Below are 26,415 nucleotides of genomic sequence, written 5' to 3' on the forward strand. Positions count from 1 at the left end.
TGGCCTCAACAACTTTCTGTGGTAGAGAATTCCATAGGTTCACCACTCTCTGGGTGAAGAAGTTTCTCCTCATCTTGGTCCTAAATGGCTTACCCCTTATCCTTAGACTGTGACCCCTGGTTCTGGACTTCCCCAACATTGGGAATATTCTTCCTGCATCTAACCTGTCTAAACCCGTCAGAATTTTAAACGTTTCTATGAGATCCCCTCTCATTCTTCTGAACTCCAGTGAATACAAGCCCAGTTGATCCAGTCTTTCTTGATATGTCAGTCCCGCCATCCCGGGAATCAGTCTGGTGAACCTTCGCTGCACTCCCTCAATAGCAAGAATGTCCTTCCTCAAGTTAGGAGACCAAAACTGTACACAATACTCCAGGTGTGGCCTCACCAAGGCCCTGTACAACTGTAGCAACACCTCCCTGCCCCTGTACTCAAATCCCCTCACTATGAAGGCCAACATGATTGCTAAAGGATGATTGCTAAATGCAAGGCACCTGAAATTAGGTAGCGCTCAGGTGTGAGCGCCCCTGCAGCGTCCCACTAAGGTAATTAGCACTTAATTTACCGCCCCTTTCCTTTCTGGGGCACTAAAACCCAATTTAAACTAAGTTAAGATTTGATTGCATCCGACGCTAACTTTTCAAAATTTAAAAAGTTAACGCCCCAAACGGGGAGCTACCGACTTTCTTCCCCAAGGCTTTACTTACCAACATGGCAGTAGAATTTCTTGCTACAGAGTAAGGAAAAACAGTTTTACAAACCAGGAGCTGCAAACCCTATTGCAAATGTTCTTCCCCGCCAGAAGGATCTGCTATACCAGGTGTGGGAGGAAAAGAAAAAAAAGCACTTTATAGCTAATGAAGTACTTTTGAAGTGTGGCCACTGTTATAGTGTAGGAAATGCATTGGCCAATTATGCACAGCAAGCTCCCACAAATGGCAATGTGATAATTGTTGTGTATCTGTAAAGCATGCATTCCCATGTGCTGCCACCAGGGAGCGCATCCCCTGAAGTCCCAAGGGATCCCAGCATCTCTTGGGTGCACTGTATATAAGCCGGCCCCTAAGGCCTGTTCCTCACTCTGGAGTGTCTTGATAAAGACTGAGGTCACTGTTACTTTAACGTCCCTGTGTGCAGTCTCATCTGTGTTAGGAACACAATAACTGGCGACGAGTATACGAATCCAACGCAAAGATGCAGAAAACTGTGGGCACCCTGGAGAAGTTCTCAGAGGGTGAGGACTGGGAAGCCTATGTCGAATAGCTAGACCAGTACGTTGTAGCCAACGAGCTGGACGGAGAAGGAAGCGCTGAAAAAAGGAGAGCGGTCCTCCTCACGGTCTGCGGGGCACCGACCTACAGCCTCATGAAGAATCTTCTGGCTCCGGTGAAACCCACAGATAAGTCATATGAGGAGCTGTGTACACTGGTTCGGGAGCATTATAACCCGAGGGAGAGCGTGCTGATGGCGAGGTATCGGTTCTACACATGCCAGCGATCTGAAGGTCAGGAAGTGGCGAGCTACATCGCCGAGCTAAGGCGACTTGCAGGACAATGTGAGTTTGATGGTTACCTGGAGCAGATGCTCAGAGACCTTTTTGTACTGGGCATTGGCCACGAGACCATCCTATGAAAACTTCTGACTGTAGAGACACCGACCCTCAGTAAGGCCATTGCGATAGCACAGGCGTTTATGTCCACCAGTGATAACACCAAACAAATCTCTCAGCACACAAGTGCTAGCAATGTTCATACATTAACTGGAACTGTGTTTGAGAGCAGAAATATACAGGGCAGAAACCATGAGTCTGCAACTGCCAGCAGGCCTCAGGTGACCCAGATGACTCAGAGTTCGCAACAAAGGATGAATGCAAGGTAATTCACACCTTGTTGGCGTTGTGGAGGTTTCCATTCAGCCTATTCATGCCGCTTCAAAGGGTATGTTTGCAAGAGTTGTGGAACAATGGGGCACCTCCAACGAGCTTGCAAAACCTGCTAACCACCACATGGCAGAGAAAGATCGGTCCATGGGGGATCAAAGCAATTTCGAGCCTCAGAGAGATGAGGCAGATGCTGAAATACACACATTTCGATGAAATGTCCACCTATAATGCTAAATGTAAAATTGAATGGCTTACCATTAAGCTTGGAACTGGACACTGGCGCTAGCCAATCCATCATGAGTAAAACGATGTTTGAGAGACTGTGGTGCAACAAGACACTCAGACCAGTCCTGAGCCCCATCCACACGAAACTGAGAACGTACACCAAAGAGCTCATCACTCTCCTGGGTAGCGCCATAGTCAAGGTCACCTACGAGGGCACGGTGCACGAACTGCCACTCTGGATTGTCCCGGGCGAAGGCCCCACACTGCTTGGAAGGAGCTGGCTGGGCAAAATCCGCTGGAATTGAGATGAAATCCGAGCACTATCACATGTCGATGAGGCCTCATGTACCCAGGTTCTCAACAAATTTCCTTCCCTTTTTGAGCCAAACATTGGAAACTTTTCCAGGGCGAAAGTGCAGATCCACTTGGTCCCAGAGGCATGCCCCATTCACCACAAGGCGCGAGCGGTACCTCACATGATGAGGGAGAGAGTGGAAATCGAGCTGGACAGGCTGCAACGCGAGGGCATCATCTCCCCAGTGCAATTCAGCGAGTGGGCCAGCCCGATTGTTCCAGTACTCAAAAGTGATGGCACGGTCAGGATTTGCGGCGATTATAAAGTGACTATTAATCGTTTCTTGCTACAGTACCAATACCCGCTACCTAAGGCAGACAACCTATTTGCGACGCTGGCAGGAGGCAAGATGGTCACCAAGCTCGACCCGACTTCGGCCTACATGACGCAGGAGCTGGAGGAGTCTTCGAAGGGCATCACCTGCATTAACACGCACAAGGGACTGGTCATCTGCAACAGATGCCCGTTTGGAATTCGGTTGGCTGCAGCGATCTTCCACAGAAACATGGAGAGTCTACTCAAGTCGGTACCACGCACGGTGGTTTTTCAGGGTGACATATTGGTCACGGGTCAGGACAACGTCGAGCACGTACAAAACCTGGAGAAGGTCCTCCAGCGACTGGATCGCGTAGGGCTGCGGCTGAAGAGGTCGAAATGCGTCTTCATAGCAACAGAAGTGGAGTTTTTGGGGAGAAAGTTCGCGGCGGACGTCATTCGGCCCACAGACGCCAAGACAGGGGCTATCAGGAACACGCCCAGGCCACAGAACGTCATGGAGCTGCGGTCGTTCCTGGGACTCAACTATTTTGGTAACTTCCTACCGGGGTTAAGCACCCTCTTAGAGCCCCTACATGTGTTATTGCGTAAAGGTGAGAACTGGGTATGGGGAAAAAACCAAGTAATTGCTTTTGAGAAAGACAGAAACATTTTATGCTCCAACAAGCTGCTTGTATTGTATAACCCGTGTAAAAGACTTGTGCCAGCATGTGATGCATCGTCGTACGGAGTCGGGTGTGTATTACAACAAGCCAACGTTGCGGGGAAGTTGCAACCTGTCGCCTATGCCTCCAGGAGCTTGTCTAAGGCCGAGAGGGCCTACAGCATGATTAAGAAAGAGGCAATAGTGTGTGTGTTTGGGGTAAAGAAAATACATCAGTACCTGTTTGGCCTCAAATTTGAGCTGGAAAACGATCACAAGCCCCTCATATCCCTGTTCGCTGAAAACAAGGGGATAAATACTAATGCCTCAGCCCGCATACAAAGGTGGGCAGTCGCGCTATCAGCGCATAACTATACCATCCGCCACTGGCCATGCACCGAGAACTGTGTGGATGCTCTCAGTCGGCTACCATTGCCCACCACGGGGGTGGAAATGGCACAGCATGCAAACTTGTTGATGGTGGCGCAGCCCGCAGACTTGTTGATGGTCATGGAAGCGTTTAGAAGGAGTTTAGAAGGATGAGAGGGGATCTCATAGAAACGTATAAGATTCTGACGGGACTGGACAGGTTAGATGCGGGAAGAATTTTCCTGATGCTGGGGAAGTCCAGAACCGGGAACACAGTCTTAGGATAAGGGGTAGGCCATTTAGGACTGAAATGAGGAGAAACTTATTCACTCAGAGAGTTGTTAACCTGTGGAATTCCCTGCCACAGAGAGTTGTTGATGTCAGTTCATTGGATATATTCAAGAGAGAGTTAGATATGCTCCTTTCGGCTAAAGGGATCAAGGGATATGGAGAGAAAGCAGGAAAGAGGTACTGAGGGAATGATCAGCCATGATCTTATTGAATGGCGGTGCAGGCTCGTAAGGCCGAATGGCCTACTCCTGTACCTATTTTCTATGTTTCTATGAAAATGATAAATCACCTGTCACGGCCCGCCAGATTAGAACTTGGACCAGACAAGATCCTCTGCTATCCATAGTAAAAAAATGTGTACTGCATGGGAGCTGGACCAGCATCCCCGTTGAAATGCAAGAGCTAATCAAGCCGTTCCAGCGGCGATAGGACGAGCTGTCCAATCAGGCAGACTGCCTGTTGTGGGGTAGCCACGTAGTGCTACCCAAAAAAGGCACGGAGACTTTCATCTCGGATCTCCACAGCACACACCCGGGTATAGTAATGATGAAAGCGATAGCCAGATCCCACGTGTGGTGGCCCGGTATCGACTCTGACTTAGAATCCTGTGTACGGCAATGTAACGTGTGTGCTCAGTTGAGCAACGCGCCCAGAGAGGCACCACTAAGTTTGTGGTCCTGGCCCTCCAGATCATGGTCAAGGATCCATGTCGACTATGCGGGCTCGTTTCTCGGTAAAATGTTCCTGGTGGTGGTGGATGCTTTTTCAAAATGGATTGAATGTTAAATAATGTCGGGCAGCACCGCCACCGCCACCATTGAAAGCCTGAGGGCCATGTTTGCCACCCACAGCCTGCCTGACATACTGGTCAGTGACAACGGGCCATGTTTCACCAGTGCCGAATTTAAAGAATTCATGGCCCGCAAACATTTCACCTCAGCCCCGTTTAAACCAGCCTCCAATGGGCAGGCAGAGCGGGCAGTACAAACAAACAGAGCCTTAAACGAGTCACAGAATGCTCACTCTAAACCTCCTGTCCCGAGTACTGCTCAGCTAAAGACCCCACTTGCTCACAAGGGTGCCCCTGGCTGAGCTACTCATGAAAAGGACACTTAAAACCAGACTCTCGCTGGTTCACCCCAACCTGCATGATCAGCTAGAGAACAGGCAGCAGCAACAAAATGTAAACGATGGTCGCGCCACTGTGTCATGGGAAATTGATCTGAATGACCCTGTGTATGTGCTAAACTATGGACATGGTCTCAAGTGGATCGCGGGCACGGGTGATAGCTGAAGAAGGGAGTAGGGTGTTTGTAGTCAAACTAGACAATGGACAAATTTGCAGAAAGCACCTGGACCAAACGAGGCTGCGGTTCACAGACTGCCCTGAACAACCCACAGCAGACACCACCTTTTTCGAGCCCACAACACACACCTAAAGGATCAACGACACCACCCCGGACCAGGAAATCGAACCCATCACGCCCAACAGCCCAGCAAGACCAGGCTCACCCAGCAGCCCTGCAGAGCCAACAACACGCCAGCCCAGCGAGGGCACAGCCAACACACCAGAACAGACATTTGTACCGAGGCGGTCCACCAGGGAAAGAAAGGCTCCCGACTGCCTCACCTCGTAAATAGTTTTCACTTTGACTTTGGGAGGGAGTGATGTTGTGTATCTGTAAAGCATGCACTCCCATGTTCCGCCACCAGGGAGCGCATCCCCTGAAGTCCCAAGGGATCCCAGCATCCCTTGGGAGCACTGTATATAAGCCGGTCCCTAAGGCCTGTTCCTCACTCTGGAGTGTCTTGATAAAGACTGAGGTCACTGTTACTTTACCCTCCCTGTGTGCAGTCTCATCTGTGTTAGGAACACAATAATAATAACCAGATAATCTGTTTTAGAGATGTTGATTGGGGGATAAATATTGGCCAGGACACCGGGTTTACTTCCCTGCTCTTCTTCGAAATAGTGCCATGGGATGTTCTCCATCCACTTGAGAGATCAGACGGGGCCTCGGTTTAATGTCTCGTCCAAAAGACAGCCCTCCGACAGTGCAGAACTCGCTGGATTGTCAGCCTAGATTTCTGTGCTCAAGTTTCTGGAGCGGGACTTGAACTCGCAACCATCTGACTCCGAGGCAAGCATACTACCCAGGAGGTGGCTGAAGCATGCAGCACCAGTCCTGCATGTGGCTGACCCACGTGCAAGGCCCTCACATTGCACATGCAAAGGAAGTCTAAGCCACCAAAATTCCAGCAGGCTGCCAGTGAAAATTTGTTGCCAGACAGGATGCAAACTTGTTGCACAAAGAATCACTTTGAAGGAGTAGTAGATTAGACTAAGGAACAGCATGGTGCAAACTTAAACTGTCAATGTTCCAACAAACAGCACAAGAGCAAATTAATGCATTCCCCAACCATATATTTGAACGTATGTAAAGAATGGCAAGAAATGACCATCAGGCCCATCATATCCAGGCAGTTGTGCAACATTATACACATCAACCCACCTCTAACGACACAATCTCTCCGGAAACAAGAGAGAAAAGAATTGCAGTAATTCAGCAAAAACTCTGGGGAATTGCTCTCCAAGTCTCGAAAGCAATCTGGCAAGGAAATTCCAGTAATCCATAACGCTTCAAAATCATGGACAACTAGCACTTATCCTCTATAAATTGGAATCTCCATTCTTCTCAGGAACCTGTAAAGGTCCCTTCCAAAGAATAAGGTGAAGGTAACAGAGCAGGGTAGCACTGGGGGAAATGAAAACCAGAGCGTGCCAGGAAGGGACAGAATGTATAAACATAAAGGTGAATCAGAAAGTGGGGTCAAAACAGGAAAAAATGGGAAAAAACAAATTTAAAAGCTCTTTATCTGAATGCACGTAGCATTCATAACAAAATAGATGAGTTGATGGCACAAATAGAGACAAATGGGTATGATCTGATAGCCATTACAGAGACATGGCTGCAAGGTGACCAGGACTGGGAACTAAACATTCAGGAGTATTTGACAATTAGGCAGAATAGACTGAAAGGAAAAGGAGATGGGATAGCACTGTTAATAAAGGATGAGATCAGTGCGTTAGTGAGAAACATTATTGGCTCAGAAGATCAAGATGTTGAATCAGTTTGGGTGGAGATAAGGAATAATAAGGGGAAAATGTCGCTGGTGAGCGTAGTCTATAGACCCCCTAACAGTAGCCACATTGTTGGACGAAGTATAAGTCAAGAAATAATGTAGGCTTGTAATAAAAAAAACGGCAATAATTATGGGCGATTTTAAACTTCATATTGAGTGGACAAAGCAAATTGGTCAGGGTAGCCTTGAGGAAGAGTGTAACCGGGATTGTTTCCTTGAACAGTACGTTGCGGAACCAATCAGAGAGCAGGCTATCTTAGATCTGGTATTGTGTAATAAGACAGGATTAACAAATGATCTCGTAGTAAAGGATCCTCTAGGAATGAATGGCCATAACATGGTTGAATTTTAAATTCAGTTGGAGGGTGAGAAAGTTGGTTCTCAAACCAATGTCCTAACCTTAAATAAAGGAGACTACAAAGGTATGAGGGCAGAGTTGGCTAAAGTGGACTGGGAAAATAGATTAAAGTATGGGACAGTTGATGAGCAGTGGCAGACATTTAAGGAGTTATTTCATAACTCTCAACAAAAATATATCCCAATGAGAAGGAAAGACTGTAAGAGAAGGGATAACCATCGGTGACTAACTAAGGAAATAAGCAATGGTATCAAATTGAAAACAAGGGCATACAATGTGGCCAAGACTAGTGGGAGGCCAGAGGATTGGAAAACTTTTAAAAGCCAGCAAAGAACGACTAAAAAAAATTATAAAGAGAGGGAAGATAGATTCTGAAAGTAAACAAGCACAAAATATAAAATCAGAAAAAAAGGAAAAGAGTGGCTAAAATGTTGGTCTCCTAGAGGATGAGACTGGGGAATTAATCATGGAGAACAGGGAAATGGCAGAGATGTTGAACAAATATTTTGTATCAGTCTTCATGGTAGAAGGCACTAAAAACATCCCAATAGTGGATAATCAAGGGGCTATAAGGAGGGAGGGAACTTAATAAAATCATTATCACTAATGAAGTAATACTCGGTAAAATAATGGGATTAAAGGCGGACAAGTCCTCTGATAGCTTACATCCTAGGGTCTTAAAAGAAGTGGCTGCAGAGATAGTGGATGCATTGGTTGTAATCTACCAAAATTACCTGGATTCTGGGGCAGTCCCAGCGGATTGGAAAACCGCAAATGTAATGTCCCTATTTAAAAAAGGAGGCAGACAAAAAGCAGGAAACTATAGACAGTTAGTCTAACATTTGTCATTGGGAAAATGCTGGAGTCCATTATTAAGGAAGCAGTAGCAGGGCATTTAGAAAACTATAATTCAATCAAGGAGAGTCAGCATGGTTTTATGAAAGGGAAATCATGTTTGACAAATTTGCTGGAGTTCTTTGAGGATGTAATGAGCAGGGTGGATAAGGGGGAACCAGTGGATATAGTGTATTTGGATTTTCAGAAGGCATTTGATAAGGTGCCACATAAAAAATTACTGCACAAGATAAAAGTTCATGGAGTTGGGGGTATTTATATTAGCATGCATAGAGGATTGGCTAACTAACAGAAAACAGAGTCAGGATAAATGGGTCATTTTCAGGTTGGCAGTGACCAGTGGAGTACCGCAGGGATTGGTGCTGGGTCCTCAACTATTTACAAGCTATTTTAATGACTTGGATGATGGGTGGGAAAGCAAATTGTGAGGAGGACACAAAAATCTGCAAAGGGATATAGGCAGGTTAAATGATTGGGCAAAAATTTGGTAGATGGAATATAATGTGAGAATATGTGAGTTTATCCACTTTGGCAGAAAAAATAAAAATGCTAATTATTATTTAAATAGAGAAAAATTGCAAAGTGCTGCAGTACAAAGGAAAGTATGGGTCCTTGTGCATGCAACACAAAAAGTTAGTATGCAGGTATAGCAAGTAACCAGGAAGGCAAGTGGAATGTTGGCCTTTATTGCAAAGGGGATGGAGTATAAAAGCAGAGAAGTCCTGCTACAGCTGTACAAGATATTTGTGAGGCCAAACCTTGAGTACTGCATACAGTTTTGGTCTCCGTATTTAAGGAAGGATATGCTTGAATTGGAGGCTGTTCAGAGAAGGTTCATTAGGTTGATTCCGGAGATGAGGGGGTTGACTTATGAAGATAGGTTGAGTAGGTTGGGCCTATATACATTGGAGTTCAGAAGAATGAGAGTGATCTTATCGAAACATACAAGATAATGAGGGGGCTCAACAAGTTGGATGCAGAGAGGATATTTCTACTCATAGGGGAAACTAAAACTAGGGGACAGAGTCTCAGAATAAGGGGCTGCCCATTTAAAACTGAGATGAGGAGGAATTTCTTCTCTCAGAGGGTTGTAAATGTATGGAATTCTCTGCCCCATAGAGCTGTGGAGGCTGGGTCATCAATATGTTTAAGGCAGAGATAGACAGATTTTTGAGCGATAAGGGAATAAAGGATTATAGGGAACGGGCAGTGAAGTGGAGCTGAGTCCATGATCAGATCAGCCATGATCTTATTAAATGGCGGAGCAGGCTCAAGGGGCCAGGTGGCCTGCTCCTGCTCCTACTCATATTTCTTATGTTCTTATGTTCTTATGTTTTTACCCGCTGCATGTTTAGGAAATCTGGTCCAGAGGGCTTTGATTCCCTGCGAAAAGATATGGGGCTGGATTGTACATGTTTGGGCTTATCGCCCAAAAATGGGCATTATTTCCGGTGTGGGCGTTAAAAAAGGGTTTCAGATCGCCGGCTTCTCGCCCATTCTCAAAACACCTAGTATCCATTTTTGAAAATGGGTGTTACCACGAGCGATGTCAAATGGACGGTAGCATTAAATTTGTTTGACCTTCTGCCGTAAAGTGTGGCCGTCCTTAGCAACAGCATGGCAACGCTCGATTCCCACAATTCTGGAGGTCAAGGGTCATCATGACATGCGCAGAAGAGGAGACAGAGAGAGGGGGAGCTCGGAGGGACTGAAGGTATGTCTGGGTGTGGTGTGGCTGCTTTGGGAGGAAGGAGGGATACTTTAGAGCTTCACAGCAAGTAGGCAAACAAAAAGTAGCTGTTACCAGCCACATATTTGACCAAATTTGGCCTATAATGGAGAGAGGAGGAGGCATCACAGCACACTGTGGAGACTGACGCTGGAGAGAGCAGTGAGGTGGGAGAGGTGCACATCAGAGGGCGCAAAAGAGCCAGGAGGTTCTCGGACGAGGCAAATGCCTCCCTCCTGCAGGAGGTTGAGTAACACTGGGGTGATTTGACACAGGGAGGGCGTGGGAAGCAAACCCCAAAAGCCTACCAGAGGATATGGACTGAGATAGCAGAGGTGGTCTCGTCAGCGACCCGCAAAGTGTATGAGGGCAACCAATGCCGCAAACGATGGAACGACCTTGTGGGATCCACACGAGTAAGTATTACATTGATTTACATGAACTTATGTATTTAAATAATTTGATTTGTAACAGTCATGAGCGACTATCATCAGATATGAGGTCTTTCACTTTTACCAGGAATGTTTTACTCAAAGCCTGCGGTCACGATGCACGTCTTTAGGTAAAGAATAATAATTTTCATAATAATTATGATTACATCTGTCAGTTATGTGTTCTATCAGTGTCTGTAACAGTACCTAGCAATGATATCACACAATGATCTCATGCCATGTCATCCTGTCACCTTTTACAAAAGAAGCTATCGACAATGAGGTCCGTGCAGAGGCGAACGAGTGGGGGGCCACCAGTCCCCAGCGACATCACTGACATGGAGGAGCGTGTGCTCGCACTTGTGGGGAAGCACACCCAGACAGCCATGGACTCATCTGCAAACCCTGAAGTGATGCCACGTGAGTAAAGCTTACACCATTGCGTGATGTAAAGTCAATAGATGCCACACCCACTCATATCCGAACAATCATATATGATAGATGATTTCTAAAATTGTCATAGAAATAATGATGACCTAATGAAAATCATTGGAATACAAATGCGTTGATGGTCATGAAATGTGATGTCTGTGATGATTTTGCGAGCGGTGGTGCTTTTGTCGTGCATATGCTGTGTGTAGCGCTGGACTCACCTTGTGACCCTAGCACCCCCTTCTTCTCTAATAACCTCATTTGTGTTTTTCAGCTCAGCCAGCAGTGCGTCCCAAGGTAAGACCACAGAGGCCAGAAGGTGGGGGCACGGGGCAGGAGTCGGCAGACGATCCTACATCTGGTGCTGAGGAGCTCCGATTCTCGCCCGTCAATCCGCTGGGTCTATTCTCTACGGATGAGAGCGCGGATTTCGAGGAACCTACATCGCCACGCTCCAGAAGCCATTCCACCCCAAGGCCATCTAGTGGTCTTCCGATCATTCCCGCCTCCATTCTGGATGTACCGGCCCCAAGCACCTCGCCACAGGGCACCCCATTTGTCCCCAGGGCGGCGCCAATCCCGCGGAGGCCTCGTGGATGCGGCAGGTCTGTTCCAGGAGTGCCACATGACAGCGGAGAGATGGTACAGTTGTCCAGGAGGACTGTAGACATTGGTGACCAGCTCATCGAAGCATTGGGGGGCATATCCCGACAGCTAGCCACCATGACCGAGTACATTCCGCAGATGGCGGAGGCCCTGGATGCGATAGCCAGGAACACTGCTGCCCACAGCCCTCCCAGTGGTCCCTGAGTGCGGCACTCCACCCCTATGTTCTGCACCACCACTGCGAACGACAGATGAGAGCAAGGACGAAGATCCTGCTTCTGCATCAGAGAATGTTGCCTCCTTGGCACCCCCCGCTCCCGTACCCGTCCAACCACCACATCTGCCTTCATCCCCCGCAATAAGGCACCGCCTGAGGAGCTCCTCAGCCAGGTGCCATGGAGCAAGGAGGGGAAGGGGTAGAGGTGGGGAGAAGGGGAGGGGGGAAGGAAAGTGAGGTGCATGTCTGCAGGTGATGGCTGTGTTATATCTCCATCTGGATGTATGCAATTTGTTGTAATGTATGGGGGGAGGGGACCACCCTCCTGCTTTGCCTTTGTATTCTGTGTTGCTGGACATGTTGAACATTTGATTGATGTCAATGGTGGAAAAAGTGGGGTGTGGGCGGGGGTTGGATGTTTTTGCCTGTGATACTTATGATTTCAGACCAATGTTGGGAAAAAAAATGTTTTTATTGAACATAACCTTGTTGCGCATTGTCTCAGATAGCTGGACCATTACACACTAGTGATTCCTTAACATGAAAGGGTTAAATACAACTTAACTTCAATCAACGTAAACTTTAATTGGCACCAAGTTGATGGGCACCATTGATGTCTCAGCTGCACACACATAGCAGTATGTCAGCGTTGTCACTCACATCAACGTTCTTTCAGGCAAATCGTTCAGATATCAGCTCCTTACATAAGAGTCTTGCAGCTATGTAGCCACCACGGGCCCTTTCCTGCGGTCTGGAGGGGGTCGTGGGCCTGGTTGCATATCCAGCCTGATTGTCTGGCCCTAGGTCAGCATCCAGCCCCTCATCCTCCTCTTCGTCTCTCTCCTGAGGTGGAGCATCAGTCCCTTCTGGCAAGTCTTGGCCCCTCCTGATAGCCAGATTGTGCAGCATGGAGCACACGACCACGAATTTACTTACTTGCTCAGGGTTGTATTGTAGCTCCCCTCCCGAGTAGTCCAGACATCTGAAGCGCTGCTTAAGCACAGTTATTGTTTTCTGGACCACATTGCATGTGTCTTTGTGGCTCTGATTGTATCGCTTCTCGGCCTCAGTGTGGGTGTCACGCAGGGGGTCATAGAAACATAGAAAATAAGTGCAGGAGTAGGCCATTCGGCCCTTCGAGCCTGCACCATCGTTCAATAAGATCATGGTTGATCATTCATCTCAGTACCGCTTTCCTGCTTTTTTTCCATACTCCTTGATCCCTTTAGCCTTAAGGGCCATATCTAACTCCCTCTTGAATATATCCAATGAACTGGCATCAACAACTCTCTGCAGTAGGAAATTCCACAGGTTAACAACTCTCTGAGTGAAGAAGTTTCTCCTCATCTCAGTCCTAAATGGCTTACCCCTTATTCTTCGATTATGTCCCCTGGTTCTGGACTTACACAACATCGGGAACATTCTTCCTGCATCTAACCTGTCCAGTCCCGTCAGAATTTTATATGTTTCTATGAGATCCCCTCTCATCCTTCTCAACTCCAGTGAATACTGGCCCAGTCAATCCAGTCTCTCCTCATATGTCAGTTCTGCCATCCCGGTAATCAGTCTGGTGAACCTTCGCTACACTCCCTCAATAGCAAGAACGTCCTTCCTCAGATTAGGAGACCAAAACTGAACACAATATTCCAGGTGAGGCCTCACTAAGGCCCTGTACAACTGCAGTAAGACCTCCCTGCTCCTATACTCAAATCCCCTAGCTATGCAGGCCAACATACCATTTGCCTTCTTCACCACCTGCTGTACCTGCATGCCAACTTTCAATGACTGATGTACCATGACACCCAGGTCTCGTTGCACCTCCCCTTTTCCTAATCTGCCACCATTCAGATAATATTCTGCCTTCGTGTTTTTGCCACCAAAGTGGATAATCTCACATTTATCCACATTATACTGCATTAGCCATGCATTTGCCCACTCACCTGACCTGTCCAAGTCACCCTGCAGCCTCTTAGCGTCCTCCTCACAGTTCACACCGCCACCCAGCTTAGTGTCATATGCAAACTTGGAGATATTACATTCAATTCCTTCATCTCAATAATTGATGTATATTGTAAATAACTGGAGTACCAGCACTGAGCCCTGCAGCACCCCACTAATCACTGCCTGCCATTCTGAAAAGGACCCGTTTATCCCGACTCTCTGCTTCCTGTCTGCCAACCAGTTCTCTATCCATGTCAGTACATTACCCCCAATACCATGTGTTTTAATTTTGCACACCAATGTCTTGTGTGGGACCATGTCAAAAGCCTTTTGAAAGTCCAAATATACCACATCCACTGGTTCTCCCTTGTCCACTGTACTAGTTACATCCTCAAAAAATTCTAGAAGATTTGTCAAGCATGATTTCCCTTTCATAAATTCATGCTGACTTAGACCGATCCTGTCAGTGCTTTCCAAATGCGCTGGTGGTTAGGTGGTCAGGCCATATCGGTTATCACCAAGCATCCAGCATTGTCCTTGTGGCTGACTCTTAAAGATATCAGAGACAGCACTCTCATGCAGGATGTGAGCCTCATTGAAGGTGCCCGGACATTTGGCATTCACTGTCATGATGATCTGGTTGTGGTCGACAACTAGTTGGACCTTCAGGGAGTGAAATCCTTTTCTGTTACGAAAACACTCCAGGTCCTGAGAAGGTGGCCGCATGGCGATGTGAGTGCAGTGTATAGCTCCCTGCACCCTGGGGAACTGAGCAATGTGGTAGAATGCCCCAGCCCTATCAGTGTGAGCCCCCATGCTCATGGGGAAGCTGATAAAGTCCATCCTTTTCGCGTACAGGGCCTCCGTGACCTGTCTAATGCAGCGATGGGTTGCATGGTTAGACAAAGGGCAAATCTTGACTATTGAGGCCTGAAAGTAACCGGACGCTTAGAAAGACAGTACCGCGGTGACCTTGACCTCGACCGACACTGATGTCCTGATGGCAGACTGCATATGTGGCCTGATAAGCTCACATATTTCACAGATCACCACCTCGTGGAAGCGCAGTCTCCGAAGCCCGGATGTGGTTGGACACGTCGAGGTAAGACCTCTTTTCCCTGTACATGCGGGGTGTGTATGGTCTGGCCCTCCTCCTCATTCTTGCACGTCTTAAATTGGGGACATAATTATGTGCATCACACATTGAGCCATCTGCACTCTGCAGCATCTGTGTATTAATCGATGCAGGCTGAGAAATGGCTGGCCCCGTGGCAATGAAAGTATAATAGCGATTGATCAGAAGTAATGATTTCCTCATTAAAATACACCTAAAGTAAACCTCCAATAGTCCAGAGTCTGAAAATATGTCTGCTGAGATGGTCACTCTGAGAAGAACTCCAGAGTCAATGCAAACTCCCCCGAAGTTGAAGCAGCCTTTTGAATGAAGCGACCTGTCATTTTAAAAATGGCAGCCACACCGCTGGTTTTAGTTCAGAACAGTTCCACTTTTTCTGGGCGATTTTTTGGGCGAGCGATATTGTGGGCGATATGTGTGCGAGGTGGTGAAAGTGGCGGTGAACGATCTTCTGGGCGTTAGTTTCACCAAATGTGCTCTTTACGACAAAAAAAAAGCGGGCGGTACTACTGAATCTTGGTGTTAATTCTGTGCGGAAACTAACGCTGGGCAACATTATGGGCGTTGATTTCGCCCATTCTGATGATTCTGCCCCAAAAAAGTGGACGGGCGGTATTATTTTTTCCCGGCGTTACGCACATGGGCGAAGTAACACTCACTGATAAGGTTCCGAAAAATGCCCATCAGTTTCCATTTTGTGGCTAAATGGGCGATATATGGGCGTTATACGTCATTTCAGCAGTAAAATTGACATTAAGTGGGCGTTAAGCATGCAAAAAATGAGGAAACTCTAGCCCATACTTCCTGGCATCTAATCTAACTTTTTGCCTATGGATTTAATATGCATTTTCTCTAATGTTCATCAACCCTATCCACCTTAAATAAGCTATCGCGTGTAAACCTGATGTTCTCCAAACAGCCCTAACTCAAAGCTGTCCTTGTACCCAAGAGCTCTAAGATTATGTATAATTGTTGTCACCCTGCTTTAATGGCCACAACTACTCGCGTAATCTTGAAATAAAAATGGGAAATAAAACTATTAAATATTGGAACCCGGTAAATAATTGCTGCTTAAAATTGAGTTAGACTGAGTACTAGATGTGCAACAGTAATATTTTTATATTATCACAATAATAGTAGTACTAAAATAAATTACCTTGTCATAATGTCGAAAAGCTTCAAGTAGCGATTTGAAATTATGGAAGTTAACTTTCTTCAAATGCTGACGGACAGTTGTGAAAATTCCTTTTTCCCTGTCGTTCCCTCGAAGGAATTTGGAAGGGGTCCTGTTGTACATAAGGTCCCAAGCACCTGAAAAATAATGCATTCACTGAGAGGAGGCCAGACAAGTTTTTTAAAAATTCTGAATGCCTATTGGATCTGCAGCCAATGTGTGGCTTAGCTGTACAATAGAGGCTATAGCATTCAGAATTTATTTGTACATCAAGGTTCAAGTTCTTTCATATGGTTGTTATTTTTTTCAATTGGCATTGTCAAATATACAACTACAGTGCTTCATAGTGTTTCCACCTGATTTTTCTCTTTGCATCTAAAAGATTTTCATTTACATAGCACCTTTCATGATCTCAGGACGTCCCAAAGAGCTTTACAGCCAATTATGAACTTTTGAAGTGTAGTCATTGTTGTAATGTATAACACGCGACAACCAATTTGTGTACAGCAATCGCCCACAAACAGCAATGTGACAATGACCAGATAATCTGTTTTAGTGATGTTGATTGGGGGCAGCAGTTTCCTTGTCCTGGAGCAAGACTGCAGGTCTGGTTGCAAGAGGTGGCAGAGCTTAGTGAGCACCTCCTTCGTAAAGCACAGACGCCTCAGACACTGCTCCTGGCTCAGGTTGAGGTAAAAGAATTGCTATCGGCAGACCCTAGGTTGATAAGGCCTCCTGAGAGCCCTTCTCCACCTCCTCCTCCCTTTGCGAGCAGTGGCTATGAAGGTGATCATAGCCCTGAATTTCATCCCGTCAGGATCTATCCAGGCTAGAGCAGACGACGTCTGTAACATCTCACTGTTTGCCGCCCGCTGCTGCATTAGAGAAGTGGCAGACGCTCTTTATGCCGGGAGAGGGGACTTCATTGTCTTCTCTCTGACCAGAGAGAAGCAGATGGAGTGTGCATGTGGCTTTGCCAAGATAGCGGAGTTTCCCATGGTGCAAGGCGCCATCGGCTGCCGCATGTGGCTTTGCGGGCATCGTATCTAACTGCTGAGATATACTGCAACTGCAAAGGTTATCACTCGCTTAATGTGCAGTTGGTACACCGGGGATAAATCCCCTGCTCTTCTTCAAAATAGTGCCATGGGACCTTTACGTCCACTTGAGAGGGCAGACAGGGCCTTACTATAATGTCTTCTCCGAAAGATGGCACCACCAACAGCATTGCACTGGAGTGTCAGCCTAGATTTTTGTGCTCAAGTTCCTGGACTGGGACTTAAACCCATAACCTTCCGATTCAGAGGTGAGAGTGCCACACACTGAGCCACAGCTGACATGAAAGTCATCCTTTTGTTGTTGCTAACTTTCCTGCCATCCTCAGCTAGGTCTCTTTGTCAGATATGCAGTCTGGTTCACTTTTGATATAAATATGGCATATTAATAATGTCCGCTTTCCATCATTAGTGAAATTCTAACTGAACACTGCTTCAATCATCATGATGATCTACTGTAGCAATTAAAAAGTAAGTTTTACCCCATTAGAGCTGATTATCTTGACATGAAACTTTTATATCACCTCCATTACAAAAGCTGTCTCTACACTGACCAGGTTTTACTTTTTGAGACAGGCACTTCGTTGCCAAAAGTACAAGGGGCCAAAATGGCACCCCTCCTTAAGCTCCATTATCGCCTCTGAGAGGGGCACACAGATGGGCCGACGAGTCCTAAATTGCCCTCGGGCAGGGAGCAACCCCCTTCCGACTGTCTGGAAATTGCCTCGCGAGAGCGGCACTGCCACCAGTCCGTGCCTCTGACAGCTTTCCCCAGCGGGGAGCTGTGGGTTGGCTGGGCGGCGCGTCCACCCTTAAAGGGGAGGGTGCGTTGCGAGCACCTGCATTTTGCTTTAATTGTCAGGCTGACTCCGAGGTCGGCCCGACAATGGTGGCCACGAGTTTGGCCAGGCCATCAACAGGCAGCCCGATACCCCCCTCTTGGGTGTCGAATCGCTGGCCCAGCCAAAACCCTCCCTGATGGCCTAGTGGGCCTAACTAAATTATCTGCAGAGTTCGCAGCGACCCTCCCCTTTAACTGAAGTGGAGGGATGGTGTGACGTGTCAGCGCGGTGATGATGATTCGTTGGGACGGCCGACCCGCTGCAAGGGCACTTCCGCCCCTCAACACCGGGAAATGCAGAACAAAGACCTGAATATCGGCGCAAGATCCACCCCATGGATTGGGGCAGAGAAAAATCTTCAAGATTAGTAAGTGTGCCTACTTTCAGTCGGGGGGCAATTTCAGCCCCCAAGCCTATTGAAGACTTGAATACTGCTCCCATATCTGAGGAGGCTCTTGTTGATATCTCCTTTGCACACTTGAACAAGATACAAAAAATGCATGTTGTCCCTCACCTCTAGCCCCCAATATCTCTCCTTTATTTTGTCTTGATTATATAGATACTATGGTCACTGCTCCTCCTAAGCAGTGAGTTCAACAATTTCAGATCATAATCTCTGCCTCCATTTTTTTCAGATGCCAGCTGTTGTTGCTGATACTGATAGTCCCATTTAACCACTTGGAGACCCATCTCTTGTTTCTTTACTTGTCCCAGCACCATCTCCTTGTGCCTTGTACAATCATATCTTTTGTCATTTTATCTCTCCTGCTCATCCTATCACAGACCTTCCCATTCGTTCTTTCCTCGCCTCACCCCTTTCCCTATCTCTGCACTTGCTTAAATTCTATTATATCTCTAACTTTTTCCAGTTCTGATGAAAGGTCATCAACCTGAAATGTTAACTTTGTTTCTCTCTCCACAAATGCTGTCTGACCTGCTGAGTATTTCCAGCATTTTCTATTTTTGTTAATCTACAATCATTACTCATTCTGTTCCATCTTTAAAATATAACCTCTGTGAACAAAGAAAAAAACATTTGCATTTATATAAAGACCTTTCACAACCTCAGGATGTCCCAAAGCACTTTACAGACAATGAACTACTTTTGAAGTGCAGTGTTGCAATGTAGGAAACATAGCAACTTTTTACCACAAAGAACACTTGTCCATTCACATCATTCATCAAAATTAACGAAAGTGAACATCAGATATTCCCCATCTCCACAGGAAGGAAGTTCAAAAACAAATATACGCAACATCAAAGGGGAGATAAATACAGCACTGGTACAATGGAAGTGCTATCAAGACACTTAGGCCTAGAAATTTGGTTGCATAGCACCCGTTATTTGAACACTACGGATGCCAAATTGGGACCATAATGGCGTCCAAACAGCACACGCACACACCGGACGTCATCTTGGTGAAGGCGACTATTAGGAGCATGCTACAAGTATGGTAAGTAGGCAGATCATGACACCAATCAGCATGAAATGCTCATTTGACGTCAGTGCTGCCATTTTCGTCAACATCGCTGGAACTAATGCCCTCTCTTAACCTTGCACAGCTGAACATGCGTTAAGCAACAGGAAGGAACCCTCCCCCTCCCCCTCCACCAGTGCTATTTAAAGAAATCATCGCCGATTTTCAGGATACTTGCTGTTTTAGTGCTACTGGATCCTTTTAAGTTTGTGGAACTATTTGTAGCTGTCTAGAGTTATTTAATGTTGGTGAGCTGACAAGGATTGTTGCTGCAAGTGGAGAGGACCTTGGTTCTGACTTCAAGGGTTCTGGTCAGACCATTTGCTCCCAGTCATGGGTGCTCTAGGTGTCATTCCTCTTGGCCTGCAGCAATGCAGGGAGATGGAGCAGAGGCAGCAAAGAGGACAAGCTGCTCGCAGAGGGAGGAGGAGGTGGAGAAGGGCTCTCAGCAGGAGGCCTTACCCACCTAGGGTCTGCTAAGAGCAATTATTTTACCTCAACCTGAGCCAAGTGCAGTGTCTGAGGAGTCTGTGCTTTACAAAGGAGGTGCTCAATGAACTCTGCCACCTCTTGCAGTCTTGCTCCAGGACAAGGAAACTGCAGCCAGTGGCTGTGAAGGTGACCGTAGCGCTGAATTTCTTCCCGTCAGGATTCTTCCAGGCTGGAGCAGACGACGTCTGTAACATCTCACTGTTTGCCGCTACATAAAAGACGTGACAGAAGCTCTTTATGCCAGGAGAGGGGACTTCATTGTCTTCTCTCTGACCAGAGATGTGGCTTTGCGAGCACCGCATCTAACTGCTGAGATATACTGCAACTGCAAAGGTGATCACTCGCTGAATGTGTAGTTGGTGTGCAACCATGTTCAACACATCATGATGGTGAATGCCTGGTATCCTGGCATCATTCATGATGTTTTTATTCTGCGACAGTCTGCTGTTCCCTTAGTACTTAAGCCACCAAGACAAACCAGAGGGTGGCTACTAGGCAACAATGGCTGTCTCTTGACCAACTGACTCATGATTCTGCTCCGCAACCCAACCACATGTGCCCAGCATGTGTACACCAAGAGTCATGCTGCCACACAAAACATCATAGAGAAGACCATTGGGGTGTTCAAGCAACGGTTCTGCTGCCTGGACTGCTTTGGAGGAGACTACAGTAAACGGAGCGAATGTCCCGATTCGACGTGGTTTGCTGTATCCTCCGCAACCTGGCACAGCACATGCCATCAGATATACAGCCACCAGCTCAGGAGGAGGAAGAAGAGGAAGAAATGGAAGTGGAAGGAAGGAGGCAACCCAGATAGCCCCTTCGGTGGTACGATGGAACGCAACCCAAATTCCCCTTTCAAAAACTGTCCCACACCTTACCTTCCTTCTGTTACTGACCATCAAACGTCCTCTTGGATGCTGAAATAAAAGCCACCACAAAGCAAACATTCCAATCAAACTTTATCCATCTAGCCATCCAATATTACCTCAAAAAATCAACTAATCACCTGTGCATTTCCTGAGTAACTGTCTTCCATGTCCCTTTGCCTATCCTAGCGTTCTTATGCCGTCATCATCATCATAGGCAGTCCCTCGGAATCGAGGAAGACTTGCTTCCACTCTAAAAATAAGTTCTTACGTGACTGAACAGTCCAATATGAGAACTACAGTCTGTTACAGGTGGGACAGACAAGTCATTGAGGGAAAGGGTGGGTGGGACTGGTTTGCCGCACACTCCTTCCACTGCCTGCGCTTGGTTTCTGCATGCTCTCGGCAATGAGACTCGAGGTGCTCAGCGCCCTCCCGGATGCACTTCCTCCACTTAGGGCGGTCTTTGGCCAGGGACTCCCAGGTTTCGGTGCGAATGTTGCATTTTATCAAGAAGGCTTTGAGGGTGTCCTTGAAACGTTTCCTCTGCCCACCTTGGGCTCGTTTGCTGTGAAGGAGTTCCGAGTAGAGTGCTTGCTTTGGGAGTCTTGTGTCAGGCATACGAACAATGTGGCCCGCCCAGCGAAGCTGATTGAGTGTGGTCAGTGCTTCAATGCTGGGGATGCTGGCCTTGTCGAGGACGCTAACATTGGTCCTCCCAGGGGATTTGTAGGATCTTGCGGAGACATCGTTGGTGGTATTTCTCCAGTGATCTGAGGTGTCTACTGTATATGGTCCATGTCTCTGAGCCATACAGAAGAGCAGGTATCACTACAGCCCTGTAGACCATGAGCTTGGTGGCAGATTTGTGGGCCTGATCTTCGAACACTCTTTTCCTCAGGCGGCCAAAGGCTGCACTCGCACACTGGAGGCCATGTTGAATCTTGTTGGGTCATCTCCAGGCCAGATCCAAGACCGTCCCAACCTCTGTCATCGAGCTACAGTACGCGGATGACGCTTGCGTCTGTGCACATTCAGAGGCTGAACTCCAAGTCATAGTCAACATCTTCACTGAGGCGTGCGAAAGCATGGGTCTTACACTCAACATCTGTAAGACAAAGGTCCTCCACCAGACTGTCCCCACCGCACAGCACTGCTCCCCAGTCATCAAGATCCACGGCGCGGCCCTGGACAACGTGGACCACTTCCCATACCTCGGGAGCCTTTTATTCTACACAGTGCTACCCCAGTGGCTGCAGCGCCTCAGCAATCCTAGTAATCTGCTGGAGTATAGACTGCTGGACTGCTTTGATACCCTGCAAGCCCCTTTCAACTATGAGGAGAGATTAAGTAGACTAGGCCTATATTCCCTAGAGTTTAGAAGAATGAGAGGTGATCTCATTGAAACATTCAAAATTCTTACAGAGCTTGACAGGGGAGATCCAAGGAGGTTGTTTCCCCTGGCTGGAGAGTCTAGAACCAGGGGTCACAGTCTCAGAATAAAGGGTCAGCCATTTATGACTGAGATGAGGAGACATTTCTTCACTCAGAGGAAGGTGAATCTTTGGAATTCTCGACCCCAGAGAGCTGTGGAGGGTCAGTCATTGAGTATATTCAAGACAGAGATCGATACTTTTTATATATTAAGGGAATCAAGGGATATGGGGATAGTGCAGGAAAGTGGAGTTGAGGTAGAAGATCAGCCATGATCTTATTGATTAGCAGAACAGGCTCGAGGGACTGAATGGTCTACTCGTGCTCCTATTTCTTATGTTCTTATGTAACACTGGTAAACTCAGCCATGATGGCAGCAGTCTGTGTTTGCATGACTTCAGTCTGAAATTCCATTACAGCACTTAGTCATTAGGTGCTTGTGCTGCAATGGAAGCCGAGACTTCAGTCATGATAGTTGGATCCATACGTGTGTTAATGGATATGCCCATCTTACATTGTAAAGGATGGGCTCCAAGCTCTGCCCAGAACTCTATGCAAGGCTGGAGCTGGACTTCGCCATACTCTTTGATGTTGCATTCAGGCTTTCTGGCAGACCAAGCATTGTATTGTACATACCCATCAACATTCTTCAATTAGGCCCCCCATCGATGTCTTCATCTGAATTCTGTGCCACCTCACCTTCCAGGGAGCTCGCACCTGAGCTAACCTTTCCCCCACCTTGGCTACAGGCCACTCATGCCCGGTGTCTCACCATGTGCAAGTCCTGCATCTAACCTATTCCTCTAAAGTACACAGAGTGTCAGAATCTGAGCTGGTGGTTGGGAGTGCGAAATCGAGTGATGGTGTTTCTTCTTCTTCACTCTCCTCTCCCTCTTCTTGTTTAACCACTGGCTGGGCAGGCTTGATTTCTTGGGTATCTGAAATGAGCCTGAAATTGTAAATCTGAAGAGATTGTGGGATGAGGAGGAAGTGGGATTTGAGAAGAAGGATAATGCACAAGGATACTGGCATCTTGTATTCCTTCAGCCGCACCACTGGCCATGGCCTCAGCCATGCCCCTGCCAAGAATGGCCAGCACAGTCTACCCCAAGGGTGCAGACGAGCCTGTCCCCCGCCAGTTAAGGTTTGCTGGCATCTGTTATGTGCCACCTTTTCCTGCAAGAAAAAAGGGAAGTGTGTCAGGGAGTGTGGTGAAATGTATTTGGGTGACGAGCCTGTCATGGTTGATTAGCTGACAGTGTGCTCAAGTTGAGAGGTGTGGGTGTGAGGATTGCAGCAGTGGTAAGTGTGCGCAGTTGATGTGAAGCTATGTATGTGAGGTGTGAGATGTGTTTGGTAGAGATTGTTGCTAGGCAATGTTCCCTTTAATTATTTTGGGGGTGCGCAGCCCATTCAAAATATCGTGAATGAGCAGTTTTTCCTATTTATAAGACGGTAAGCCAGCTGTGTGGGAGATGCAGGCCTGCAGAACTCTGCACAGCCACACGGCTTAAAGGAAACATTGTTGGTAAGCGAGTGATGGGGGTGTATTGAGCAATGTGTGAGGCTAGTGGTGTAGTGGGATATGGCATTTGAAGAGGAATTCACTGACCTTGACCAAGTGTGTGAGGTCATTAATCTTCCTCCTGTACTGAGTCCAGGTCCTCGTGGCTATACTGCTGACATTGACCACATTGACTATCTGCTACCACTGCACTCTCGTCTGGTGTCGGAAGGGCCACCTGTTGGAAGAGGACCTCTCTCCTGGGGTTGACCTCCAGGACCAACGCCTCCAGTGCTGCTTCTAAGATCCTTGGAGCCCTTTCTCTGGCCTGTTGAGCCTTTACTCAGTCTTCTCGGTTATGACAGTAGCGTCCACAAGCAGTCCTTTTGCAGGTAGAAGGCATCTCCCCTTTAAGAGGTGCAGATTCCCTTTAAGTAGTGCTGGCTAGCTTTAATTGGAGCTAGCCTTGCACAAACTTGGGCCCCCTGCTCAGGGTTAAGCCACTTAGCGTTCAGCTAAATACTACAATCATGCAAAGTAGTCAGCAGCATATACTGTACCTGCTGCCTGCTGTCCTCCGAACAGGCGCAGGTTGCTATCATATCGCGATCGCCACACCCATTTTCAAGGGATACCGAATTTCTTGGTCTTAAAATTAGGCAATTATATTATCAGCTTTCAGCCACTTTAGGTTGCAATAACTGCCAGTGTTAATAATGTATGTATATTCCTCTGGAAATTTCAGTTTAGATTCAGATCATTACCATACTTATCAGGATGCAGCAAAACACCAAATGTGTGATCAGGAGGAACCTTCAGGGTATCTGCAATTCTGAAAGAACCAAAAAACAGTACCATTAAATTCAAGCAAGTTGTTAATGACAACAATACATTTTGAAAGCGGTAAACACCAAAAAATAAATCACAAATTTGACTCAATGGGCCTCCTAAGTTCCCAAATTGGCAGACAGGAAATGCAGGTACACTTCCGACCAGAATCACACTGTCCATTATATTGGGTAAGGACAAACAAGACTCATCTTTTAACCATGCCTGAAGCAGGCTTTAGTCAGTTTGCATATGCAATTAGGGGGCCCAACACCTGCCTGAGGTCCCTGCTGCATAACTGGTTTGCCCGGAGGCCGCCAGCGCCATCGCTGACTGCACTCAAGGAAACTAACCCTGAAGAATGCCTGTAACAAGATGAATGTGGAGCCAGGAGGAGCATTCCTGATTCCATATTAAACCCCTTCCTGATCATCACTGCTCCCCGTCTTATCACCAACCTCCAGGCTTCCCGATCTCTCTCCCCTCGAATCCATGACCCGACTTCCCCTTCCCCCAACCACCCCAAAGACCATCACTTGCCTGTGGGCGGGTCATAATATCGGTGGGCCACTGCAGCACTAGCAGCAGCATGAGCCTCTATCGCTTACCTGCCTAGCCTCCTCTTGCAGCGCCATTCCTATGTGAATGAGGTCCGAGATCCAACATCAGAGGCTCTTTGCACCCTACCATTCGGATGCTCCCGAATTTCTATACCAATATGTTGTCTACTCTGGAGACAAATACTTCTTTTTCCTTTGGTCCAATCTAGTTCTTTTTTGCTATATGATTGCAAGCCATATGTTTAATAGTGTTGGCAGTACCTCCTACCTGGAAAGCCGGGGTTTGAATACAAGGACAGGGTGTTATCATACTTGCCTCTATCCCAGAGTTTTGTTAGTTACAGGCTAGGTTACTGAATGGATTACTACAAGAAAGCAATGCACTCCTGTTTATGAGGCGGAGCAATTATGAAAGTTGGGGTGGAGCACAGTGGCAAACAACTGGCCAGTGGTGAAAATGGAGGGAAATTTAATGTGCATTAATTACAGCCCATAATATTTTATGCGTTTTAGAACATTGCAAAAATAATCAACATTTTTTTAATATTTGTTCTCAGGATGTGGGTGACACTGGGAAGGCAACATTTATTCCCATCTAGAGTTGCCCTGGAAGGTGGTGATGGGTATTCACCTCGAACAGCTACAATCCTTGAGGCGGTAGTGCTCCCACAATAAGGTTAGGTTTTATGTAGGGAATTCTTGGACTCTGACGCAGCGATGACGAAGGAATAGAGATACATGTTCAATTCAGAATGATATGTGACTTAGTTGGGAACTTGGAGATGATGGTGTTCCCATGACGTTGCTCAGTGGTGGAGGGAGGTGATGTTGAAGTAACCTTGGTGAGTGGCTGTAGTGAATTCTGTACATAATACGTACTGCAGTCACAGTGTGCCAGTGGTGGAGTGGTTAAATATTGAGTCCAGTGGTCGGAATACCAATCAAGAAAACTGCTCTGTCCTGATGGTGTTGAACTTCTTGATTGTTATTGTGGCAGCATTGATGCATACAAGTGATAAGTCTTCCATCACACTCCTGACTAGAACCTTGTCGATTGTGGATAGGTTTTGAAGGGTCAGGAGGTTAGCCCCTCAACAAAGATTACCAAACCTCTGCCCTGCCCTTGTAGCCATGGTGTTGATATGGTTGTTCAACTTCAGCTACTGGTAAATGGTGATCCCCTCCCGGATGTTGATGGGATGATGAGGGACTCAGCGATGGTGGTACCAATGAATGTCAAGAGGAGATAGCTAGTCTTTCTCTTGAGATGATCATCATCTGACACTTGTG

The 26,415-nt window shown here is 47.0% G+C and overlaps 1 protein-coding gene across 4 annotated transcripts in view; it reads right to left on the minus strand.

Moving 5' to 3' along the window:
- efhb (EF-hand domain family, member B) overlaps window positions 1–26,415 on the minus strand; it is a 230,868-nt gene that overhangs the window by 91,697 nt on the left and 112,756 nt on the right. For all 4 annotated transcript variants that reach the window (XM_070881276.1, XM_070881274.1, XM_070881275.1 and 1 more), the window contains 2 exons: window positions 24,502–24,569; window positions 16,046–16,200 (listed from right to left, as the gene is read on the minus strand). In XM_070881276.1, the coding sequence (XP_070737377.1) occupies window positions 16,046–16,200; window positions 24,502–24,569 (223 nt within the window). The remainder of the gene's footprint in view (window positions 1–16,045; window positions 16,201–24,501; window positions 24,570–26,415) is intronic.

The sequence above is a fragment of the Pristiophorus japonicus genome, chromosome 5, assembly GCF_044704955.1.
Source record: "Pristiophorus japonicus isolate sPriJap1 chromosome 5, sPriJap1.hap1, whole genome shotgun sequence".
Taxonomy (NCBI): Eukaryota; Metazoa; Chordata; class Chondrichthyes; family Pristiophoridae; genus Pristiophorus; species Pristiophorus japonicus.